General features: G+C 40.5%; 1 protein-coding gene and 1 long non-coding RNA gene across 4 annotated transcripts in view; one reads left to right on the top strand and one right to left on the bottom strand.

Annotated features, from left to right (window-relative positions):
• Positions 1–25,949, top strand: part of GNAS (GNAS complex locus) — a 150,312-nt gene that overhangs the window by 99,389 nt on the left and 24,974 nt on the right. For all 3 annotated transcript variants that reach the window (XM_068700071.1, XM_068700072.1, XM_068700073.1), the window contains exon 5: positions 9,757–9,854. In XM_068700071.1, coding sequence (XP_068556172.1) covers positions 9,757–9,854 — 98 coding nt within the window. The remainder of the gene's footprint in view (positions 1–9,756; positions 9,855–25,949) is intronic.
• LOC137865224 (uncharacterized) lies at positions 41–24,343 on the bottom strand. The gene is made up of 5 exons (XR_011101838.1): positions 24,069–24,343; positions 19,155–19,403; positions 18,453–18,525; positions 2,512–3,256; positions 41–1,349 (listed from the first exon to the last, which is right to left on the bottom strand). It is a non-coding gene; the product is annotated as an uncharacterized lncRNA (long non-coding RNA).

Consider the following 25,949-nt stretch of genomic DNA (forward strand, 5'->3'; position numbering starts at 1 on the left):
GTAGCCATTTTATCGTACAAAAATTAAAAAACAAACACTCTTTTGCTTTATTATTAACTTATTTGATTAGCATTCGAAGTAAACGCTAATGCTTTCTTCTGCGTTTGTATTTTTATCAAGTAAATTCCCACCATACCATGTTTGTAGGTTCATAAGTTCACATTTAGAAATTCATTTGAAGAAATCATGACTTAATTTCTCTTGATACATCTCCTTTGTTTTCCTCAAAGCAGTCTTAAAGTACAAGAACAGATTAATTCAATTTATGTTGAAAGAGAAGAGCTGTCAGCTGAATTAAACAGGAAATAGGCATAAATTTAATATAGAAATTCTTAAGCATTTTCTGGTTTTAATCACAGTAAGAGACTATCACAAAATACTGGTGTACACATAGATGAAATAAAGTTTCACCTGTGAGCCTGGTTGGCATGGCAGTGGCTTGGCAAGGTTTTCTGTGATAGTCTGTTAAGACAGCAACATAGTAAATGTGCAAATCACCCTTGGATATGCCTTTTGGGCATACAACAAAAAACACCTTTGGGCATCAAATTTCTGTTGTGTTCAAAGACTAGGAAATGTGGTGGTAAACGTGCTTCTAAAAGCCATGAATTTGGGATTTTAATTTAATTTACACTGTGTCAGATAAGTCAAGGATAAGCTCAGACAAGCATGAAAGTAGCTAATGAGAAAAGTGGGAAAGTATTGTAATCCATCTTACATTTTGATTCTGTCGCGTATTTGTTGCTGTTTTTACACATCCCTCAGTGCTAAACTTAGAAGTTGTTTTTATCGTTCCAGTACCAAATGCAATATATTGTAGGATGGAAAAGTTGTTCAGTTACCTTTTTACATACAGTCATCAGTGATTTCCCAGCAGGGAGACTTTTATATGGAGCAGAGCTGCAGGGTATGTGCCCTTAGCTTATGAAGTTAGGATGGAATTTAAAGAATCACAACGTCAGGCCCCAGATCTCGAGACAGATCCACAAGCGCAGGCCTTTCACCCTGTGAAGCTCAAGTGGAGGTTGGTGAGAGCTTGTCTGGCCATGAAGGTGTGTGCACTGTGGAGGCAGCCCTGCATGCATGACTCTGTTCTGATCCTGCACACATCTGTTGCTGCCAGGAGTGTCGTGCTTTATAAAGGTACACATCGCTTCCAGTAGAGTCCTGCTTTTCAGAAAACCACCAGATCATCAGGGTTTTCAGCTTGCCTTTGTGGAGGTTACACGTTCCAGCTTTCCAGATTTTCTCTTTTCTGCTTGGTAGGACCAATGAAAGCATCTCCAACTGAGAGTAGCTTTGGCCTTTTCTTTTTCGTGATCTTATTGTTGGTGTTCATCATTGCCTTCCTTCAGGTATTTCGGTTGGATTCAGAAACAAACAAACACTTCATTTATTTGAAATACGAGGTGAAGGATATAAATGAGAATTAAAATAGTTTCTGTTTACAAATAATCCTTTTTAAGCACACAGCCGGACTATCCTACAAAGTAGGTAGAACTCTTGGAGTCAAGGCTGCTCAAATGATAATTTTCAGTAATTCTAATGGCACTCCTCTAAAAAATAAATACTAAGTTCAGGGTGTAATTTAGGTACTTACACAAGACATTGTACAGTGTAGTAAAGCATGTGCATTTTTTTGTGCATGTATTGAACGACTGTTGTCTTTGATGCTACTGAAAGCATAGAAATATTCCTGACCTGGACTTTTACAAAAGCACGTTTCATTTTTTGTTTTACTTGTAACCTTCCTTGCATATCAGCTATGTAACTTTAAGATATTTTATTATCCTAGGACATTTTTTCAATGTTCCAATAAAAATCAAGACTTCTTAAGCTGTCAGGAAAATTGGATAGCTTTTACTCTTTTAAAATAAATAAATAAATCCTAGAAAGTAAACAGAAGTTTTGATTAATCTCTTGTAAATGTATGCAAGCCTGATCTCCTCACGTAAACAGCATTTGGAGTCTATGAATACTTCTATAAATACAGATTCTGGTTCTTCAGAAAGGTTGTATGGTAATCAGTGATCGTTCCTTGGGATTTGTCTTAAGAGAGAGTTCCTTCTTATCCTAAGTCAACTTCTACACTTTTCTGTTGGTGGACATTTCTGTCAAAAATTGGTCTTGTGTTTCCAACCCAAAAGGGGACAGCAAACTTGCAGCGTGATCCCATGTTCAACGTGTTACTCGTGGTGGCGTTGTTCTCAGTTGCATAAGGCAATAAAGCCATTTGATTTGACTATTTAAGTTTATTATATATTCATTACACAAAAAGCAACGAAATGACGTAGTATCAAAGACATTTTCCAAACCCTAATTTAAGGCTCAAAGGAAATTCTCAGAGTTTTATTAAACCTTCCTTCCTAGCCAGAGGTCTGTAAAAATAGCTCTTGGTTGCAATGCCTCTGTCACAGCTCTCTGCTGCCCCAAGAGAGAGCTGAAGTGGTATAGACGACTTTTTCCTGAGCCTTTTATGCTAGTAGTAGGTTTAATTCATTAATGAATTACCTTCTGTCCACGTGTAAGTATATTCCGAAGAAGCAGAGGAGTATTGATTACTTGGTTTAAAATTCCAGCGCAGTCTTGACAAATGGGCAGCCCACGCCTGCCGACCTTCCATCCTGGTGCTCTCCCAAGAGTGAGTTCCTCCTCCCTAACGAGAGCGATGGGTTTTTAAATGGGAGCTGTATGAAAGAATTAAATCCGAGCAGTGTTCCAGTATCAACAGCTTAAGCTTCTGTGGTGATGAAATATCTCGTGAAAGTAAAAATAAAAGGGAGATGGTGTGATGATGATACACTGCTGGAGCCTCTTAACCAAAGGCGCCGTGGGATATAATGGGTATAGAATCACGTGTCGGTACATTTCGCAAATACTGGGGCCTCTTGAAACGTAACAGAGGGAAAAAATGAAAGTTCAAGCTTGACAGGAATTTCTTAAATAAAATTCCCTTCCCATTATCCCTTCTTGCAGCAACATCCGGTTTCGTTTGTACTACTAGAAATGTGGAGATAACGTAAGCAGACGCCCAAAATATTTTAGCCTTGTTCTTCTTTCTAAACACAAAAAACTATCGATAATGAGGCTGAATCCTTGCTGAAAGTATTTCTGACTCAGTTATGGGAAATGCTGAGTACTCTGGCCTCTCCCAAAGAGTTTTGTATTCGCCTCTGGACATGTGCCAGTAACTGGAGAATATCTTCAACTATTTGTAGGTATGCGTTTCCTTTGTGATATCATCGGCATGTTTTCCCTAAAATAGCAAGCAATAATTAACACTTGTTCACACCATTAGGAATGCAGATGTTTCCCTATTCAAGTAAGTGCCTTATTAAACTGTCTGATTTGACAAATTTAACACGTTGTAGGATCCCTGCCCAAACACGGGGAGAATGACAAGACACCGTTGGCTTCCTTCACTGAGTAGCCTTACAGTCAATAGTAATCGCTTGATTTCGGATATGAGCAGTAAAAAATAAATCAATTTGCTGTGTATTTACCTATCCTGGAAGGAGAAAATCAACCTGTGCAGTTTGTCTGGGAATGCCCCGTGCTGCTGTGCCACCCCGTGACCCCATGGTACCCTAATACAGGTCATTAGGGGAACGCAGCACTGCTGCCTGTCCGTCCCAAAAGCAGAGATCGTGTGCCCCCACCGTACTGAGCATGTTTGTAAAAAGACACAATTTTACAGTTAGAATCTGATTTAGTTTGACCTTTAGTCATTAGGCTTGTAAGTGGATGACCTATTTAAAACTCTTATTATGAAATGCACAACTCCATGGGACACTGAACTTTGCCCAGGAATTGAATCCCAGTTTTAACCACAACATTGTGTAATGGCTGTACACACCTTTTAGTAGGTAGTGTTGTTTTTTCAGTGGCACCGACTTTTGCTGGAATTAGTAAATAAGCTATCTGCTGACAGATCCGCCCTACATTATGGTTTTACAAAGAAAAGGTACCGTTGCACGTCCATGCTAGGGCTCCTGTGAACATGGTGTCATAGTTGCAGTTACTGTGCCAATGTTTTTTCCCTGCCAACATCCTAATGCCTATAAAACATTGCTTCATAAACATTTTTTAAAAGTCTCTTGAGTATTTATATATTTGGAGGGAACAAAACCATGTAGACAGTATGTCCAGTTTTTCTCTTTCATTTTCTACTAATATTTTATCCTTTTAGAATGTCTCTCAAAAGCCGATCTTGGTTCCTTATTTTTTCCCAGGCCTGGAGCTTGTCTCTTGAGGATTAATTTTTTTAACAACCAAAACACTCAACCTCCAAGTTCTTTAACACTTTCTCTGGTTGACTTCTAATAAAACTGCTGTTTACCTGCTGTCACTTACTCAACTTGTTGAAATTTTCTAAAACAAGTAGGATTTTAACTCAATTAGACTCCGCAGAACCCTGGATGGTGGTTAGAGCTTTCTGCGACCGAAATACTGTTTTACAAGAATCCCTTTTACATGATGATTTCTGCTCATGGGTTGTTGTTTTTATTTATCTTTCTCCTCCAGAGGCCTGATTGCATTCCTGTAAGTGAATACAGGCAATACTCAATTGTTACCTGTTTATTCATTGTATTGGGAAACATTCAGCAGGTGGAGAAGGTGTCTTCTGCTAAACAAAACGTTAATACTTAAACACATTTCTTTTCACATGACTGTGACTGCTAAAGCTCTGTAGTGTTATGGCATGGTGAGGGACAAGGCTTCCTACAATCGGCAAGTCAAGGTCCTTCATATTTGAGTTATCTAAGTCAGACCAGAGAAGGTTTATCCAGATGGTGGATTTTCTCCAAGATTTTATAGTTTCACAGAAGCATGTAGGGATTGTGCCCAGAATTCAAACTACGCCCCTGTGCAGTTTGTACTCATTCAAAGTCAAACCCTGAGTGTTACGTTCATATGCGTGTAACGTTGGCATAATTTTCCCTAAGTGTTCTGCACAAGGATTTTTCTCTTTCGGGTAATGTTAGCACTTTGAAGAGTGTAAAGTCTTGGGAAGAATTCAATTCTCACTTTGCTTGGTGATGCCATGCTGCCTGTCATCAGTTATGTTGACTTTTGTTGCTTTACACAGCTTCAGCTATAGTTTAAACAGGATCTTGGGTGTGTATTGTGTAACTGCAGCTTTTTTTAAAATGGAAAATGACATAACTTGAATATTTTTTGGGTTTTAAGTACACATAAGGCAAGAATGGATAATAGGACCACACTTTTCAAATACTGTGGATTGTTTTGAACCTAATGTTTCATTCCTGTTTAAAGTGGAGTATCATCTCAAACCAAAATGTTATTTAGTATTATTTGTTTATTTTAGCTGTTTTATTAGGAGTTCCATTATTAGTGCAAGAGAAACCTGTGTTGATGCTGCTGTAGAGTCTGTTATATTAGGATGTGCCAGCAAATGAATCAGTGTTATGGAAACAAGAAGCAGACATGTAAGGACTAGTTTTCTGGCTATTTCTTTTCAGGAAATTTGCCTGCTACTTTCGGTTAATTTGTTTCCTAACTCATTATTTTTAGAGAACTCATACAAATTAGACCTGTTTAACTCAAAAAAAAAAAAAAAACAAAAACAAAAAAACTGTTACTGACTTGATTTTTCTGGTGGCCTCTGAAGCCCCTTTTCCACCTAAATGCATAACAAATCTTGTGGTTTTGCTTGTCTTCCCGGAGAGTTACCCCAGGCTACATACCATGACTCAAAGGGGATGCTGAGGGTTTCGTATGTTATTCTTTTTCTTAAATATTATTACAGAATTGTGGTTAGTGTAGGTGTATTTTTGGGGGTGGGAGGACAGGGGGAATTTTTTTTTATTTTTTATTTTTTTTGTGACTAGCTAATATGCCTTAATTCCAAAGTCACTCATTCTAGTATAACTAAGCTTGTAATAAAGCACGAGTTGAACTTTCTAAGCTTGGTTCAAACTTTTCACTGATGAACACCTACATTCCCTGTTTGCAGTTGTGTAAGTTGGGTCGGCATCAGTCCCTAATTGTGTAAAGACAGATTTGGTGTGGCCCAAAGACAAAAGGTTGTTTAACAAGGGATCTTCATATTTGGCTGTCACAAGTCATGTAGTTAAAAAGAAAAAAAGAAAAAAAGAAAAAAAAAAAAAAAAGTACTTCTTGGTATAATAATCCATTACTCATTACTTTCGTAGATCCAGATTTTGAAATGCTAATAAAAAGTTCAAAGAATGTGGACTTGAATTCTTTTTCCAGCCCACATGGACAGTTAACAACCATATTGAAAGGATTGCATAAGTACTGCTGATTATAGCTCAGATCAGCGGGACAGCCATAAAGGCACTATTAAGTATTTTATTGCTAATTTGACCTAACAAGGCAAAAACATTGATTATTGTTATCCAGATACTTTCTGGGAAGTTCAGAACTGTTCTTAAAACACAGGGAGGACTCTGCTGAACAGTATGTAACAGTTCTGTCAAACTAAATCTTGGGCTTTTTATTATCAATGTGTTTATGCTAGGGCCAGGAACTGGATTTACTTTTCATCCCACTTAAGAGTCTGATTGCAGAAACTACTCGAAATGTTTTTTTTTTTCCACGAGGTATGACGGAGTTGATAAGCTGCTTAAAATAATTGCTTTATTTCAGTTCTGTGCTGGAATATTGTAGTTGAGTGAGGAAGGACTTTGTGCCTCATTTTCATGATGGCTAGAAGGTTCATCTTCCTACAGACTGATAGGTCATTAAAAACTGTGTGATAGTAAGATATTTCAGCCAATCAATATAAGATCTGAACATTTTCATGTTGTGTTCTTGCCTTTTTCTTAATGTCAGCCTGGGTAGATATAGCAAAATTCAAGAGTGGCTACTGGAAAGTGAGGAAGTCTGGGTTTAATGTGGGAGGACAAACTGATTATGGCTATTTTTAAATAATATGTAAGAACGATGGTGGAGAAGAGGCACAGGAGAAGCCTATCAGCAAATGACTGCAGAATGAGGAGGCATCCAAGCTTGGGAAGAAACTTTCTAATAAGAGGACTCAGAGTGAGGAGAACATCGGGATACTCTCTCAGCTTATCGTACTGAACAATCCAGGAAATTATCAACTAAATAAGTAATATGTAGTAAAATGTGAACACTCCAGGCAATATTACACTTCTGCATGTATATTGGTGAATTTCAAACGGGCTCATTGAGGAGACCAGAGTCAGGTATGAGAAAGGTTGTTAGAAGAGATGGACAAAAGCCCAAGAGGAGGGAGAACCATAATGGAAGGGAAAGGGGATGCAAAAGGTTAAGTTCGTCTTCTTTCTACTGCCAAGAGAGTTTTACTGTGCCGTGATCTTGTTTCATTAACACAATGTGTCCTTTCACTTTCAATATACATTTGTAGCTGATGAAGAATTATTATGCTTTATTACATTTTTTTATAAACTTATCTTTGCCTAGTTATTTGTTTACTGACTGCAATGCAGGATGAAGAGAGTGTTTTGGGGTATATTTGGAGATAATTGGCTTGGCAGATGCTGACCCCAGTTTGAAGTAGATATCTATTTTAGAACCATGTGTCTGCCAAATAGTTCAATTAACTGTCTGAGGTCTGGTGTAAGTTATCTTGATAAGTTGGAAATTTAGATGGTTTATGTCCATCTGAATCAGCTGCTGTTTCAACAACAACAACAACAAAATACAATTGCCAATTCAATTTTTCAATTAAGACAATTTCCCAACTTTGTAGTAATAAGTTAAACAAGTCATGAGAGGTTCTGTATTAGTTTTTTTGCTGTTAGTTTTAAAAATAAATAAATGAAGCCACCCCAAAATAGTTTTGGTTCAAATATGGTGAGATTCCAGATAGTATCCTCTCTCTTCCTGACTTTCTCTTCCTGCTCATTTTTTACTTAGGAAAGATATTTTTGTCTCAATGCTGTGATACAGTTGAAGATTGAAGGTACTTGCCAGTCTCCCCAACTGCCAAAAAATAGGAAACCTTCAAAATGAACGCGTCCAATGAACATTTCAGCAGTGGGAGGAAGAGAACTGAGGACAGGAATTAATATTGCAATTTATCTTCCTTTAACAATAAATATTTGTACAATCTCTTGATAGTTAAAATCATGTAAAAGCTTACCTACATATGAAAGAAATTCAGGTTTTCTTATTGCTCGTGAACAACTTATAAAAGCAGGGAACAAACCATAAAGATACATCTAATATCATGTATGAAGTTTGTATTGTCTTTAAAAGAAGTAGGAAGAAAAATTTACCATAAAGATCTTTTTTAGATGAATAGTATGCACTTAATATTCTTTGTGTGTGTGTGCACGTTCGTTCAATAGCAATGAAAACAAGATCAATTTTATTATTTGATAGGTTGTTTCCATCATTGGTATTCACAACTGTGTGATCACACGATCACATATGCATCTTCTACCTGCCAAAACTGAGATTGGCTTCAAAATCCACAGCACTGAATTTACTTTTAAGATGCCATTACTTGTCTTGAAGGTGCCCTTCAAAGCATCTTCTGTTGAGATACTGTTCAGGTGGTAGTCAATATCCTGGTAGGAAAGGAGGACTCCTTTCTTTGTGTCACGCTGATAGTAAAAGAATGTAAGACACCGATATCCCAAGAGAGGGAATGATTCCAAAGCTAGTTGGAGTTAATGGAGGGACCTTGAAGCAGTAAAATGGTTATTTAAAAAATAATAAATCCTTTTTCTATAACACACCCCTAATACAAAGAAAAGGGGCAAGGGTGGGGGTGGCAGAATGTATACAGCAACTACTTTAAAGGTTGTGTGCTCTCCTGGGTGCAGAAAAACTGAGTTGGAATAGGGGAACAGAGTCCATTAAAAACCAGAATTAAAGCATTTAGTCCCAAACACTTGAAAAGCTCTGAGATACACCCAGGAAAAGTCCATGGTCATTGATAAAAGTAATGCATCCAGTGGTGCGTGTATTTAAGTTACAAAGATCCTGGTGTTCTTTCTAAGTCTATTCAAAGTTCTTTGATAGCCAGAAATATAATTAATTATAACACACACCCCATTAGAGCCAAAGGGCATCTTTTATATGCAATGAAGGACGGACTTCTGGTTGTGTTTTGTACTTAGGTTACAGCTTCAGCAAACCTAAGACATTGCACTTGGTTTGTAATTTTTAAGGTTAAAACCATCAAAACATGATCTGGTTTCGCATCAGTGTATTTTTTCTGAAGCTCAGTATGCTGTTACACTGCGGAAGAACAAATCCGTTGATACAAGCACTAAGATAAAGGTGTCTGTATAGTCCCCAGAAATCCCCACTAACTTGGAAGATGGAAAATTACGTAAAACCTATTCATAATTTGCTGCCTTTATGGAAGAATTACTAAGAAATAGTGTTTCAATGAAGAAAAAAACGTTGACAGACAAATAAACATCATATCAGTGAGCTAAAGAGTGTTATCAAATAGTATTGATTACTAAAAATGCCTACAGAATTGTCATTAATGAAAAGTTAGCCCTTCTTCCAGGACTTCCAAATACAGTTGGACTGGGACAAGATGATCAAGAAGCAATTCTTTAAGTGTTTTAAAGCGTTACAAAGTCAAGACACTAAGAAAGCCAACAGAACAGAACTCATACACAGCTTCTACAAAGATGTTTAATGTTTTTTGTTAAATTGTTGCCCTTTACCATTTCTTACCGTGCTAACGATATATTCCTATTTGCTGCTTCTTAGTATAGAATCCTTTTTTTGCTGATAGTATTTTTTTTATTCTTTCAGGAATTTTATGAACATACAAAAACGCTTTGGCAAGACGAAGGTGTGAAAGCCTGCTATGAGAGGTCTAATGAATATCAGCTGATTGACTGTGCACAGTAGTAAGTATCGTTTCTATTCTGCTGTATGCTGACAGTGATATTGGATGTTAATAACAGTGGTTTGGATAGTCCTGATGCTTAGTTTTCCATGCCTTGGAAAAGAAGAGGGTACACTATGGAATGAGTTGCTGTTAATCAGCCATTCAGAGGTGGGGGAAGTTGCGTTCAGTTAGACAATAATATTGGTATTGGAAACCTCACCGATACTTTCAGGTGGTCCTAGCACAGGCTGACAGCAAATTTCCCGCTTCTTCCTCTTACACCAGTTTCTTTCTAAATGACAGTCAACTTCAGATACTGAGCAAGTTTTAATAAGTTGGAAACTATGATGGTGTGAAACGTGCCCATGTTTGCAGCTTTTGAGTTTAGTGCAGTTTATTTGTCTGAAAACAAAGAGAGGGCAGCAACAATCACAGGCAGCAGCCTGTGATCAGTCACCAAGATTTCTGCTTGTGTACCTTCTGCACATATCAGAGAATGATTCATTCCCCTCTGCTATTTATACTGCTGTGATAATTAGTATTGTCATGAGAGAGACTGCTGCATGTTTGCAGCTATTTATCACATATCGCAATAAGGTATGGTTCTGATTTTTTTTTTTATTGCAAGATGTTTGTTGTAATTGTGACAATTGGTACTTTCATTATGTAGGCTCAAGAATTGTAGGACTTAAATTTGGAATATTAAAGGTTAAGACTGCTCTTTATTAGTTTAGACTCTGTTTCTTCTGGAGAAGCTGCAATAAGTTTTAATGGTCAAGGAAGTGCAAGCTTCTCATTTCGCATAATGGAGGACTGTGGTTTGTCTGCCTTTGCTGAGTCTCGTAGAGAACGTTTGATGAAATAAAATTTGTAAGGTTCTTTTTGTTGTTGTTTGTTTAGATAGACTTAAAGGTAAATCAACAATTAGCTCTGTTTGAAAAGAGACCAGGGAGATGATTTTACTATGACTTGCACAGCTCCAGGTCTCTCGAAGGCTCTTTGAAGTTTTGCCATTGTTTCTAGTGTTTGATGTGCAGCGATGTCTTGCATTAGGTGACTAATGTTTGATCATTCGGCATGGATCTTTTTGAAAGTTCAGTTGCTACAAAAAAAAAAAAAGTTTTCTGGCAATTGTCCGCTAAATTCTGTCTTTTATAGCGTAAAGCTGATAGAAACTGTTAAAAATAGTTTTGTTTCTGATGTTGTTTGGTTATCTGTTAGTGTTTCTGTCTAGTGCTTGTTAGTAGTCATTTTCTGTGACTGGAAGGCACAAGTATTGCAGAGCACTATGATTTCTTTTGTGTGTTGCTCTTTTTTTGGAAGAGGATGAAATTTTGTTCTGCTGTGATTGTACAGAAGAAAGCTAAAATTGCTATCCTCCCTGATTGCTGGACATTGACTTTTTCATGGGTCAGCAAGAGGAATGGCCTTTCTGATGGTTTTACCGTCCTGCTCCATCTAGTGGAACACTGAATTTTACATCATGGGCTGCGGAACCAAAAATAAACCTTATACATTGCTGACAAATTACTGATTTTTTTTTCTGAGATACCATCGCTGTCTCCTAAAAATAGACCATGGTTCTTAAATGTTCAGTTTGGTTGTAAAGTGTATGGCAGTTTCCTTATGGAAGAACCTTTCTAACTGTTAGTACTGGCAGTTCTTGTCCTTTCTGTCGCTTTTGATCGTGCCCTGGTATTGTTTTTAATAACAGAATATGCAAATCAGGAGCTCTTAAATGGCAAAATGTTTGCGTGGAAATCTGACATGATTGATACTTCAAAATTAACCCAGTGAGCACATTCTAAAAAAATGCAGCAGAGGCAGAACACAAAATGCTGCTGAGGTTTTCAAGTAAAGATTTTTAATTTTAACGTGCAAGCTGCTCTCATTAGAGCTAACAGGAATTAAAAGAGAAAGTTGAGCACACTGAAGTGTTGGAGATGTCAGCTCTTTCAGAGAAGAGTCCTGCGTCCTAAACATTTTTCACTTTTGAAGATCCGTGTTTAAAACAAGAAAAGCTTACTTAAAATGGAAAGCAGAAAAGTGTCTTTTCTCTTTCAAGACCAGTTCAGCTTCAAAAAAAAAAAATCCTTTCTTGCTATTAAAAGTAGAATAAATTGTTAAGTATTAATGGAGTCTTAGTTTGGAGAACTGCTTTAAAATTCTAAACAGCGTTTTTTTATTGCTGTTTTTAATTTTTTGTATTCCTTTTTTTTTTTTTTTAAGTGTGGGTTGCTTGGTGTAAAGCTTGTCTTGCTATGGAGTCATTTCACATTCTACATTTAAAAAAAAATATCACTCTTGTGATTTATACGGTTATATATAGGAAGCTTTGCAAAGTGCACTGCAAATAGTTTGTTCCAAACGTACAAATTAATTTTATCCCTTTTAGGATAGTAAAGAGTGCATATTGCACAGGGCTTTGGTAGGCTTTCAGGAATGTTAATATCAAAATGAAATTCATTTCTGCTTCTGCCAAACTGGAATGAAATACATGCAAAGCTTCTTTAAGGCTATGTGAGCATTTCGGGGCTGGTTTCTGTCATCCATCGGCAGGGAAGAGCCGTGGCAGGGCTGGTGGTGTTCCCTGTTCGGCCAGGCTGCAGCACCTGCATCCCTTCTGGCAGCTTTTGGGAAATGGCCCCAAACTCCCCTCGCTCCTCTCGCTTCCATCTTTGTTAACAGTGCGGTAGTCAGGTACTGAGTGCTGGGGAGAGGTGTGAGGATTGACCCCGCTCCTTCATGCTTGATGCTGCTGCTTTTACAGTTGTGCTTTTCATGGATAGGAGCTGGCTCTCCATGTGGGAACTCAGTCCAACATCAGGTCCTCCTAGAGCTAGGGACTTGTTAACCTATGGCGCAGCTTCAGGATGTTGAAGCATCTTGAAAAGAAAGATACTGAGGAAATGGAGACTTAAACTCTTGCAGAGCTTGTGCTGAGGAAAGCAAACAAGTTGGTTTGTCACAAATTCTTGTAGATGAACACAGGAAAAATGCCACTTCGGGCTACTTGTCCTTCCTAGGAGAGTGGGAACGAAGATAATTCTCGTCCAAACGTGTTTTAGCTACGTAACGCTAACGTAGGTACGAGGAGTCTAGCAGTGGTATCTGTCACCTGTTCCTGAGAAGTACCTTTAAAGGCTGCACTTCTTTGTGCTGACTTGCTGAAGTTTCTCGGTGCCTCCCCAGCAGAAGCTCCCGTTAACCCCGTCTGTGCGCTTCTGTCACTGCTCCCCCAAACTCCTGGCCTCGGCTCAGAGCAGAAGACCTGAAAAAAGCTCCAGGTACCAGCTTCAAGCTTTTCATTTAATCTTACTGGTGAGCTTCAGAGGTGTAAAGCTGGGAGGCTGGGCCGGTAACCTCATCTGTTGGAGAGCCCTGCTGGTATCCTGCCCTTCCTCCTCAGGCTTACTGACTAAATGGAAGCGTCACTTCAGAGGAGCCCTGTTGGTGTTGAAGGGTAGCTGCCTCTGCTCATCCTGAGCTTTACTGTACTTCCTGCCGGAGCATATTTCACAGTCCTGGGAGAAAGGAAAGGAGGCTCTTTCCCTTTCTTAGCTCCATTTATGAAGTAATTAGTTCCAATTCTGCTTCTAGGACAGCAAGGTCTGGGAGGCTGTCACCAGCTTCTCTCTGTAGAGAATTGTTTTAGCTGTGAGGAGAGGGCAGTACCTGAGAGGAGAGCAGATTTGATTGCTCCCGCATATTTTGGGGATGTATATAGAAGAGAATGAATGTTTTAACTGGAGCAGCCATGTGATACTCCTTTTGGCTAATAATAAACAGAAGAATGCAGAAGTGTCTAGAATATAGAAAATCCCAAATGGCGATGAGTGATTTACCATCCTTCACATTTCTTTCCTGCAGGTGCAGGATTTCATTTTATTCAGAATATACTACTTAAGATTGGGAACCTAGGAGCCGTTTCCACTGTGATGTGCCAAATCCTGCATGTCAAATCTCTGCGTCCTGTCAAGTATAAACACACATGATCTCTTTGAAGTGTTGATGCTGCTAATACTTCTACCTTGGTTTTCGTTTGTGGATCTCTGTTCTTAAAGCCTCACAAATACACTGCAGAGTAGCTGGAATAAGTAGGATCTCTTTCATACAAATGGGTTATTGGTGGCATGAAGGCTTGGAGGATACAAGCACAGTCTTGTAAGTCCAAGTTGATGTCAGTAGCCTCTGGATCAGCTTTGTAGCAAATCAAAAGCAAAGCCTGGGTACCTAAGCCTCCTAGTGTTTTTCTCTAGTCTTGTTACTATTAGGAAGCGCCCACAAATACTTGATTTTTTGTTTTATCTAGCCTTGGCTCAGCTCGGTTCCTTGGCCACCAGTATGATTTTTGCTTCATTTTCTGCTCTGCTTTCTCTGCATATCTCCCAGCTGACGCTTCCTGGTTTTGGCTGGGGTGGAAAAGGAAATAATGTGAGAGACAGTATTTGCAGCCCATTTCACACCCTCCGCTATCAGGAAGGGCTGGAAGTAGCATGAGGGAGCCTATTCTCACGCTATTTCCTGCTTGAAAGCCTCGCCGTGTTTTCTCCCACTGCCTGCCATTTCGGGGAAGGAGAAAGCCCAGGGAGGTTGTGGTGTAGGTGCAGTGAGTTGGATTTCTCGAACTTCAGCACCAGCAGAGCCACTCTGATAGCTTGAAACTGTGCCAGGCTGCTCCAGAAGGGCTTTATGAGAAGGATTTTTGAAGATGTTTGTTTTTAAAATACTTATCAAAGAAAGGGGGAGAGTGCAGCTCTTAGCTGACTGCTGTGCAGAGCTGCTAAAGGATCAGCAGATGTGGACGTGCTGTTTTCTTAATATCTGCTGTGTTAGGGGTTGTAAATTCTTTATATTTTTATTAGGATTTACGGTTTCACTTCTGGGTTCGCTGAGTTATAAGAGCAATTAAGAGCCCCAATCTGAGTACTTAATGATTTTCTTCCTTGTTGATTTCTCTTTGTGATGAAGTTCCTTTCGGAGATCATACAGTAAAGTGCATTTGCTGAAAGTCTTACCTTTTTAAATAGCAGCTGATTTATCAGTGGTACTGTTAGTCTAGTTTCTTATTCATATTATTTATTACTTTTTCTTTCTTTTTGCTTTTTCTAATTAGTGTAATTCTGGCAGAGCAGTTCCTCTTGTCTCCTCCAGGTCTGTGAGCTGTGCTGAGTACTCGCATTTGACAGGACAGGAATTTCCCCGGCCTATATTCCTGGCATACACAAGCTTCTTATGGGCATTAGCAATTATATTGTTAAACATTCCTGTGTGGAAGACTAACATTCATGTCTCCTTTTGCTGATTTAAAGCTGACGAGCTTGCCTACTGCTGTGTGAATTCTTTGGCAAGCCAAAGACCAGACCCAGATCACCTCATTGCTTATCCGTTCACTTAATCATAAAACCACCTTGCTTTTGTTCCAGAGCACTTAGAGATCATTGAATTAGGGCCTTGTCTCTATTCTTCTTTATCCTGAAGTACCAGAGGTTTATGTTTTAAACGAAGCTACATTTCAGGTAAAAGTAAATAAACCCTGGGTTATATTTTCTCCCCAGTTCATGGGGTCATTAGGTGCACACGGAGGTTGCTGTAGACAACAGGAAGCACAGTCACTCCTGTGCTTGCATGACTTCACTGAAGTCAGGACCAACAAAATGAGTCCAAATATATAAGTAGCCTGAATTATTCCTAACTACTCCAAGTGTCTGCCCTTCCTTGCTGCCTGTTGGTAGCAGGGATGTGCCTGCTGGCAAGTGCTGTGAAAACCAGATTACCTAAATTTAGCCAATAAATGGATTATGAATCCAACACATGTTCCCACTGTTGTCACAGCTAATCATAAATTCGTAATTTCAACCTACACTCAACCCCAGATAAACTTCTCTGTCTCTAAAATAAATTACATCACAGTATGAAGCAAGATAAAACAAAAGGTGTCCTGGAGTAGCTTGCTTGAGTATTCAGAATTAGGAGCACTCAAATGAAAATGTTAAAGTTAATGAGCCGTAATGGCAGAAAGACCTTTTTACAAGTCCAAAATGTGAGTGGAATAGAAGGGAACAGTTCAGTTGGAAGGGACCTTCAAAGACAATCTAGTCCAGCTGCCTGACTTGTTCAGGGCTGACCGAAAGTTAAACAGGGGCATTGTCCACATGCCTTGCACACTGATGGACATGGGGCATCAACCACTGTGGAGCCTGGTTCAGTGGTTGACCACCCTCACAATACAGAATATTTTTCCTCACGTCCAGTTTAAGAAGATAAACCACAGGCATCTGAGGTGTGTGTGAAGACCACCACATCGTTCTGAATTATTCTGAAAGGGAATTACTCTGCTTCGGGAATCTGACTGCTGTCTCCACTTTCACTCCACCACTTTTACCCCCCGCACCCGTCACGTTCATTCATTTGCCACATTTATTTGTCCTTTGTTCCACACATCTGTTAACGTGTCAGTTCCTTTCTGGCTTTTTGCTGCAGATGCAACTTCCTTTCCATGTCTTGTTGGAAATTTTAGGGATTAGCCTTCAGCTGAGGGCAGGGAAGGCCTGATCAGAGAGCGGCATGCAAAGGCTGGGCCAGAACTCTTTCCTGACCCAGTCCGGCAGCCAGATTGTGGTGCTTTGCCTTCTGTTTTAAGCATATCACTTGCTCGTGCCTGCAAGAGTTGAGGATAAGCCATCCTGCGAGTCTTCATAGATGCCTGATTTCTGAGAAATGAACTTCCATTTCCACTGTGTGCTGCATTTGCTTTCACATGCAAATGGAGCATTTGCTCATGCAACAGCTGTTTCTGTGTTTTAGTAACAGTATTTACTCAGATTAGGCATGCATTTGCTCAAGCATATTTCTAAAACTTTGGCATGGCTTTTAACATTGTATTTTACAAAAATTGTCAGTAAAATAGGCTTTCTCTGTGATCGTAAGTAGAAAGCAAAGTTCAAACAAAGAAAGTAAAATTATCTTGAGCTTTTTGAAAGCAAACATCAGATGCACGTTTTTGTAATAGCTTTTGTTGGTTTGGTTCAGTAGTACCTGAACCTTTTAGGCAGTGTGTATCTGATACCTGTCCGTGCTTCTGTTTTGTTCCTGTGGCCCTGTGTTCTGCAAACGTACAGAACCCAATGCAGCACATTTTTTTGTGGATGAAGGGGAAGAGTCAAAATGCAAACACAAGGAGATGGAATAGAAGCCAAAACCTTCTGTTAGCTGAACTTGTAAGGATTTCTGCATCTTGATGGCAACAGGCTTCCCATTCCTCATCCTTCTCCCATCCTCAAAGTTTTTGTTGTGACATTAATAGTGTGTGAGAGAATATGATAGAAATATGTGGAAAAATGAATCTATTGTCCGCTAAGGCTTTTGGAAGAGATCTTGTGAATATTGTATTGTTCTCTGGTTGATAGGCATAAGTTTGTAATAAAATGAAAATTAGTGAAATACAGTTAACTGTGTAACAGCAAGCACCTTGTTAGTGTATGATACGTATACCTGTTTATGCCTGAAGCTAAATTCATTTGGGGTTAGTTGTACAAAATAGTTTAAAAGTTCCCCTCTTGTAAAGTGAGGTTTCTGACTTTTAATCAAGGTGGACTTTGAAATCCTTTTCATATGGTCATTAATTCATAGGCTTTTTGGGGGTTGGGGTCAGATGGTGACGTGTAATGTTGGTGATTATTTGTTACGTTCTGAGGCTTCGTAAGTCCTTTTGCACTTAATTAAAATGACCGATATCATAGAATCACAGAATATCTGAGTTGGAAGGGACCCACAAGGATCGTCAAGTCCAACCGCTGGGTCCCCAAAGGACCACCCCCCCAAAAGAAATACAAAAAATCAGATCATGTCTAAGAGCGTTGTCCAAACGCTTCTTTAACTCTTGTCAAACAAAGCTTGATTTATGCATTCAAAGTCCTGACTAAATATGCAACCCATTTAGAGTGGTTAATCTGTGTTAGTATAGACTCGACACGATACAATTTATTCATGAAATCAGTATGTTGCATTGTTACGCAAGGTCATTAACCATGGCTTGTAACACAGCATTACTGCACCAGTTCCATTTTGTTTCATAATAGTAAAGATAGGGACAAATTCAGTAGCCTAGACCCGTCCTTACAGGAGCTGCCCTGAAGTAAGTGGAGTTTAGCCTGTGAGTTAATTCAGTAGCAGCTGGGTTCAGACACTGGTGATCGTGTGCATTCGGTGGTGTCCTGTCCAAAAGCCTCTCACCCTTTAAGCCATGCTGTGCGTGCGTGGATTGAGGTGATATCAGTGGACACTGTACCAAGCTGCTAGGGGCAAGCTGACAGATAGTAAGCGACCACCGGGTGGGTTTGCTGCAGGTTCCTCATGTGCACAAAGGCAATGGGAAGAGCTTCGGGTCTTACGAGGGCACAGGTTTCTTTGGTTTGGCTTCCCTACGCATGGACCTCATGCATGGTGTTGCTCTGCTGCTTTTGTTTTTTAATTTTATTTTCACTAGACACAGAACAGCCTTGTTCTGGCAAGGGAAGTGTGGCAAAGTTTTGTATGTATTGAACTGACCCTAAAATATCTCTATTTGCTGCAGGTGAAACTTCTCTAATCTCGTTTCTCCAAAAATTGCACATACCTGAAGTAAATTTGATCCAGTAAAATGGTGGCTCCCTGGTAGAGCATTGCATCCACAGTGATCCTCAAATCGCCTGTGTGTTGTGAAGAGACGTAGCGGTCAGTATAGGGTTAGAATGAATTGCTGAGGTTAAGCAGTGGTAATTAGAGGGGGAGTTGCAGTTATGTCAACTCTGTAAGGTGGTCGTGCACTCGGGGCATATTACATTTGTCTGTCTCCTGAAGTTTTAACCTTGAATTGTAAAAATGTGCTCAGTTTTAGTAAAATTTGAATTACTATATTGAAAGACAGAGCAAGCAACATCTTGAACTGCTAGCATCAGACTGGAGAATTGTACAGGGGGGTTGGATTACTGGGGTGGCAAAAAGGCATAGCAGTCGAGTCCTGAGAATCATCAAAGCAAGCGCTAAAATCACACTGTTAGTTCCTCAGGACTAATTTCAGTCACCCCTTTTATCACATGCCTTTGCTACCAGCCTTTGTGCAGACAGAAAAGGCCCTGACTGCAGCTTAGTTTGGGCCGTGGTTCGCTCAGGCAACTCGATCTGCTGCAGAAGCAGCGAGGAGAAGGCTGCCAGAGGGGCTGGAGCCGCCTTCGCTGGGGATCCTGCAGGGGGAAATCCACAGGCGCCGGGCACACTGTGGGTAAGTGCGGGAGGGGACGAGCAGGAGCGCGGGGTCCGTGCACCACCGCCGCCTTACCTGGGCGGCACGCAGCCCGCGGGGCTTTGCTGAGAGGCTCCTGGCCCACACTGACAGCACAGGAGGCACCGTTGGGATGCAGCTGTGCCAGCACCGTCAGGGTTTCATAGTTGTCTTGCCGCTGTGAGCGGGTGGCTGCCGGCCTCGGCGTCTGCCATTTGTGCTGCGCGCCGCCAGCAAACACCACAGCTTCGGGAGCGTGGGCTGGGTGTTTTTGTGGGAGCGCTTATCGCTCCTGCTGTGCTGCTGCTGAAAGAGGAACACTTCAAGATTAGAAGATGACAATTAGGAGAATACTTTTATCAAGCTGAGACCTAAACTGATGTTGTAGGACCTCATTAAAGACTTGCTTTGAGGGGGGGGGGGGGGGGGGGGGAAGGAAAGGAATTAAAAGTAACAGTTCTGAAAGATAGGAGACAACAATAGAAAATTTCTGCTACGAGGATGAAATGAGGCCAGTACGTTCGCTGGTACAACGTGAAAGCACCGGGTTCAATTCCCAATTATTCCCTGGGCTGAAATACAGCAAATACATCCCTGTGGCCCTAGTGAAGGAGCACGCCCTGTTGCTGACTTGCCCGTTCTCTGCTTTCTTTTCCTCTGCTGTGAACTCCGGGGCTCGATAATACACTGAAACCATTCCTTCACCGGGGATTTTAATTTAAATTTCTTTTGTCTGGGTGCTTGCCTCATTCACAGGTGTTGCTGAATTTATTATCTTTTCGAGACCCCTGACAAAGATGTCTGCATTGCATTTGGTAGAAATTTACCAGCAGGCTCCAAAGTTTATTGAGACCATGTGCTTTGCATGCAGAGAACATGGCCATAAAGTCCTAAATGCAGGAGAGGCAGGCTGGAAATAAGAAAATAGATTATCTCATATTAGTTGAACAAGTTTAGCAAACTGAAGCTGGATGTAATGTATCACAGAACATTATTTATTGTAATACTGCCTGTTGCACTCCCTGTAGTGCAAATAAAATCAGGGGTTTTTAATCTTAGGAAGTATTTCTTACAGCATGTGACTTAGTCCTAAAGGAACTCAAAACGCGAACTGATTTTAAGTGTGATTAAGAACATTTTGTAGGCAGGATCTCATTGATAGGTTTTGTGATTTGGAACCGTGCTTTTGAACGGATTGCTCTGCAATACATTATACATTGATTTTTGTATCTGAAACGTTAAAATCAATTGTTACGCTTAACTCTAATTGCGTTAACTATATTTGTATTGTGATACACTAAGTCTCCAAGAAGGATATCTGCAGATAAGGCCAAGTTGCAGCACGCAGGTGAGGCTTTCGATATCTGGCCACGCGCGGTGTGCTGCCGCCCCACCAGCTCTCCGGGAAGGCTCCTGGCTTCCGTGGATACTCTGCAAGGTTCCCCTGCCCCCAAAGGGCTTATGTAAACGGCAGCCTGAGTAAAAGCTAGCAAAGAGCTATTTTTAGCAAGCCTGTTGCAGCTGGGGGAGGGCAGGAGCCTTGGGTCATGCAGGAGGGTGTAGCAAAGGAGGGCTCCTGGGGGCCGCATCTAGCCCTGCTCATGTGGCCTGGCAGTGCTGCATGATCACTACAGAGAGATTTGGGGCTTTGCAATTAAAAAAAAAAAAAAAAAAAAAAAACAGAAAAAAAAACAAACTGCTTAAACTTAGGCAATTTTTATAAATAAATTGAAAAAAAAAAAAGTGATGTGCAAGCAAATTGTGTTAATTTGCTGCTTCTGTTAATGCTGGTAATACTTGCAAAGGTGCTGAAGGCCATGACTGGAATGCCCCATCTGCCACGTTTGCTACTGTGGCTTCTCAGCTGAATTTTACCTATTTCTGATGTTCTAAAAGCAGTGGCAGATCAGAAGAGTTGGGCATTGTGAAGCCTTAGGTCCAGCAAGGCAATTATTTTTTCTTGGGTATCTTCATAAAGAGCGTGTCTGGTTTTCTTTGGTATTGTTGGGTCTCAACAGCAAAGTGAGCCTTATTCGTTTGAGTTTGCTGGTTGGTATTTTATTTTGGTCCATTCATTAGCTCTGCCATCAGCATGTGCTCCATGAAGAACAAGTTTTACCTTCTTCAACATCAGTATAGGAGCTCATAGCAGTGAAAAACCCTTGAATGATTTTGGTAAGTGTGAGATATTAAATGAAATCAGACAAGTGAAGGATGTTCAGTCCTTCATGGGACTGATGCCAGTACCATCAACAATCCTGGTGCAGTGAAATGGTTTGGTAGAAGCGGTGAGGACAAACTTAGAGATCCCTCCTCCCATCTCAGCAGATCAGATGATGGATTTCCCAAATGGGCATTTCGGACTCTTAAGATCCTGCTAAATGGAAAGTTTGCTTTAAAACTAAGGTGTGTGGTATGGAAGAAACATGAAATAGTTTTGTCTTCTGTGAGATACAAGTGCAATATACTCATCATTATCACAGTGCTCTATCAAGGGAACAAGTAATTAAAACGTTGCACTTTAAAGAACTATTTAGAGAGAGTTTTGGAGAAGAGCATGTCAGATTGTAACTGACTTTATCGTGATTTATGTGGATAGCTCAGTAACTTTGCAAATACCCATATGCTCCGTGTTACGAATTCCTCTGTGCTCTCTCTGAGTGCTTTTGTAGGGTGAGATCCTTGACCCTTGGCCACTGCCCCTGGAGCATCTCACTGTCCACCTCTGTTCCATGGAGCGGAACTCCTCTAAGGGCCGCACATCTCGTTAGCAAAGAGCATTGATCATTTCCACAAGCTCTCTTCAGGCAGCAGGAGCTCTGTTTGTGTTTTTGTCTCCACCTCCTCCTGGTGCCTGCAGGTTGGTAACTGGGAGGCTGCGAGGTGCCATGCCTCCTCCTAAGGTGACCAGAGAGCCGGCACGGACAGGCCAGAGCAGAATTGCTTTCATTTTAAATAAATAAATAATGATAATAATAAAAAAAAATGTCCTAAAACCAATCCTGGCCTTCACCCAGTTTTTAGGATCAGAAGTGGCTGAGCCATTTCCCAGTTTCAACCTGATCGGAGCCAAGCCTTACCAGACTCTTGTGAAGTCGTGGCTCCGCTGCTGCTTAATTGCTTCTTGTTTCGAAAGATAATTAGGAACTTTATTTAAAAATAGTAACTTTAGTGTTCAGTCCATTAAATTTGTCACCAAGTTATTTTCATTAAGACTCCCAGCTGTTTTCTTATTGGAATTGTGAACTAAAAATAGGTAGGATTTCTGCTGTTGTGTGCAGAGGCCGGCACCGTACCTCCATTCCAGTCCTGACTTTTCCTAATGATGTGAAATGTGTTTGTTTCCCTCGGCGCTTTCTCCTGGCTGTATTTAAGAAGGTCCTGCTAATTATGCCAAAATTGTGCACTGTGGTTTTCTGATAAAGTCACGTGCCTGTAAAGAATATGAAACTGATTTCCCTCAAGACAAGTCTTACAAATGAAAGATTCGTGCCGCACCCAATACATTTTCTTTTTTCATCAGACTGTAAGAGATGTTTGTAATAAATCAACAAATACCTTTTGAAAAAACACAAACAAACAATAATTAACATAGGGTTGTTACTATTATTACGAGGGGTGCGATTTGCCCTCTCCATTCAGTTCTCATGAGCAGTCCCTTTGTTGTGTTATAATTGAAATCACAGTGTAGATTGGGAGATAAAGTGACAATTACCATGTTTATAGTGTACAAAGCACAGTGGGTTTTGAAACAGAATGCTAATTACCCAAATCTATACAAGCATATGCTACTTTTATGCATATATGGATTACAGAGCAAATCAGGTTGTAATATCCTTGCTTTACTAGTATGTCTTTTAAATTCTGACTTGTTTCACACTTATATCTAAGATCCATGCCACAAATGCTGGATGTACAGAAAACTGAAATGGATATTTACTGTAGGAGAGGGACATACATATTTCTGTATAAATGTATGGCGTTCTCCCTGCATACTTCTTCCTGGAAACTGATCATAGAAAAGTTGTTAGCTGACGATGTTTTTTACTTCCTTGGGATACTTTCTGACTACAGCTCCACCAAATGTATGTGGCTTACACTGATAAAAGGTAACGTAGGTAACAGGAGGAAGTTCTGCTGCAGAGCACTGTGAATTTTGGGTGGTTGTTTTTCTCCTTTTTAAAGGCTTGGTGTTTGGAGCTATAATCATGAAAGTTAGTGACCCGAATGTGAATTATATTTATATCAGCTTTTTTTTTTTTTTCCTCCCCATTCTATTATCTTTAAAGAAAGAAACAGAAAATCTTAAGATGTGTTAATAAAACATAGGTCTCTCCAATGGAAGTTGCTTCATTCAAAGTAATTTTTTTTTAATAAAATTTAGGATATGCTCATCTGCAGAAGTACTCCAGTTCTGTTCCCTTAAAATCTCCATTTAGATGCACTGTATAATCCTGGCATGATTGATTAGTGTCACAGATCTTTTTTTAATTTTCTCATCTGCTCGTTGGCAGTCTGTTCCTTGGACTTCCTGTGCATTTATATGAAGAAGATAGCTGCAGTTTTACAAGCTGAAGCTGTGGGATCTAAACATGGGTGGCACAGGGGAAGGGAAAAGTGCCATGTGGAAAGCTCTGCACCTGTCGCTAGTTTTGGCTATAGCTATTGATAAAGGGCAGCCAACACGATCAAGATACTGCAAAAACCTCTTAGGCTGAAAGTTTTAGAAGAAAGGAGAGGAAATGGCTATATTTAATGGATGTGTATTAGCTATTGTGTAATGTATCAGTTGCCGCCGCACTTAGCCCCCCCTTTTTTGTGGTGAATCTAATAATTTGCTGCTGAGCAGAGGAAGTGGAGTTAAAATGCTGCAGCGCAATAAAAGCTGTATTTCACATACACACAGTCTACAAACATTATGCCCGTGTGGAAGCAGGTGATGCAGTGCAGGTAATGGAAGAACACACCTACCTGTCTCCAGAACTACTGAGCTTTCTCACCAGCCTTTCTCCCAGTCTGCCCCATCTGATCTGAGCCTCTTCCACCTTGCAGTCCTCGCCGCTGTTCTTAGTGTAAACCAGGAGCCGGAAGCTCTAATTATAGTAGTGCAGAACAAATGGAAATCCTGGAATTGTCTTCTGTGCTTTAAATCACACAGTGTCTGCTTACAGGTATCAGAGCAATAGGTGAGCCAGCACAGCCCGACTGGGTCTGATCATTCCAGCACTGCTGCTGCGTGCCTCTGCTTCCTAGCACACTTTGGAATTGCGTGTTTATTACCAAATCTGCAGTGTAAGGTGACCGCTATGCTTCAGGCACATATTTGAACCAAGGCTGCAACACTGAAGGGCGCTGCACGTCCTTTATTGCTTCCTTGCAATAAGACATTACGAGAGGTTTCCTTATTCTTTATACAGAATAATAGACTTGATTATTGTGCATAGCTTTATACGGGTGGCCAAAGCCCCAGCTGGGTTCATAGCCCCTCATGTATGTTGATGTGGGAATTAACACTACATCTGGGGAAGAGGAATACCTTCTTAGTCCCCTTCTTGTCTTCTCCACTACAGGAACAGAGCCCATAGTTTTTAGCATCCGTTTTTGTTCAGTTCTTCCTGTGAGTCTGTTTAAATGTTCCTTTCATGTAGAAGAGGAAATTTTTAATCCATTAATAAATAATTTAGGTTTAAGATTTCAGCCATTTAAAATGCAAACATGAGACACTGCCCTCTGCAGACAAAGAGATTGTCAAGATGTGTGTGTGTTCTCTGCTGGGATTGTAAGGCTTTAATCCTGCTGTGGGATTTGAGCTCTGGCAGCTCCGTGGAACCTGTGTGCATGCCCTGGGCTCTCCACTTTGGTTTCCCTTTCCCTCAGGTTTCCTTCTGCCCGTCTGTGCCTGAGCTGAGGGGCTGGGGAGAGGAGTCCACCCACTCATGGTGCTAAAATGAGTTGTTATTCTTAGCTTTGTGAGACTTTCTTTCCAGCGTAATAAAGTAGTTAATGATGTCAACATACAGCAGCAGCACCGCAGTTTCAGAATTAATGCTCGCTGAGATGAAATCATTTTCCACCTCTCAGATGTGCTTGTTTCACACTCCCTACATAGGTAGGTAGACCTCACAGCACCATTTTCTACTTGCCTCAAGACCATAACGGCTAGAATCTTTTTTTTTCCCCCTCCATTCCCCCCATCGCCTGAGAAAAGAGGGGCTAACATTGGGGTTTCTGGAGATGGGCAGTAATTTAGCAGAGGTTTGTTTGGTGTAACACAGAGCAGTGGTTCTTCCCAGTCTCGGTAATAGGTGGGTTTTGGTTCTGCACTGCCTGGACGTGCAGAGAACCATTTCAGAGGAGGAGCATATAAAACTCGGAGCCCATTCTTTTCTCAGTCTTTGGCCTCTAAAATCTCCCAGGTAGGGTGCTGAGACTGCAGCCATGGCTCGAGGTGTCACTGAACCACCTCCAGTAGCACTTCTCAGCCTTAATGTCTCAGTACCAGGTTCTGTTCCAAGAGAGGTATCTATTCCCTATTGGTGGCTGTTAAGGTTGCAATGTTTAAATAGTTACATTCTACAAATATGTTTAGTAATTGTTCAGGTAGTTACAACGTTTCTATTGTACCTATGCTGACTAGATTCAATAATGCTGGTTTAAAAAAAAAAAAAAAAAAAACACAACAAAAACTAACTGAAACAACTGTGTTACCACTTCCTCATTGTAACATCGCCCCAAGTTAGCTGCAGGAGAAGGTATTTTAAAAGTCCTTCAAAAATTTCCCTCCACCTCCTTTTTCCTGTGCAGCTCGGTTTTGTACACGTGCCCCCGCCAGCCCCAGCTCTGCGCACTGAC

Source organism: Anas acuta, chromosome 16 (assembly GCF_963932015.1).
Source record: "Anas acuta chromosome 16, bAnaAcu1.1, whole genome shotgun sequence".
Taxonomy (NCBI): Eukaryota; Metazoa; Chordata; class Aves; order Anseriformes; family Anatidae; genus Anas; species Anas acuta.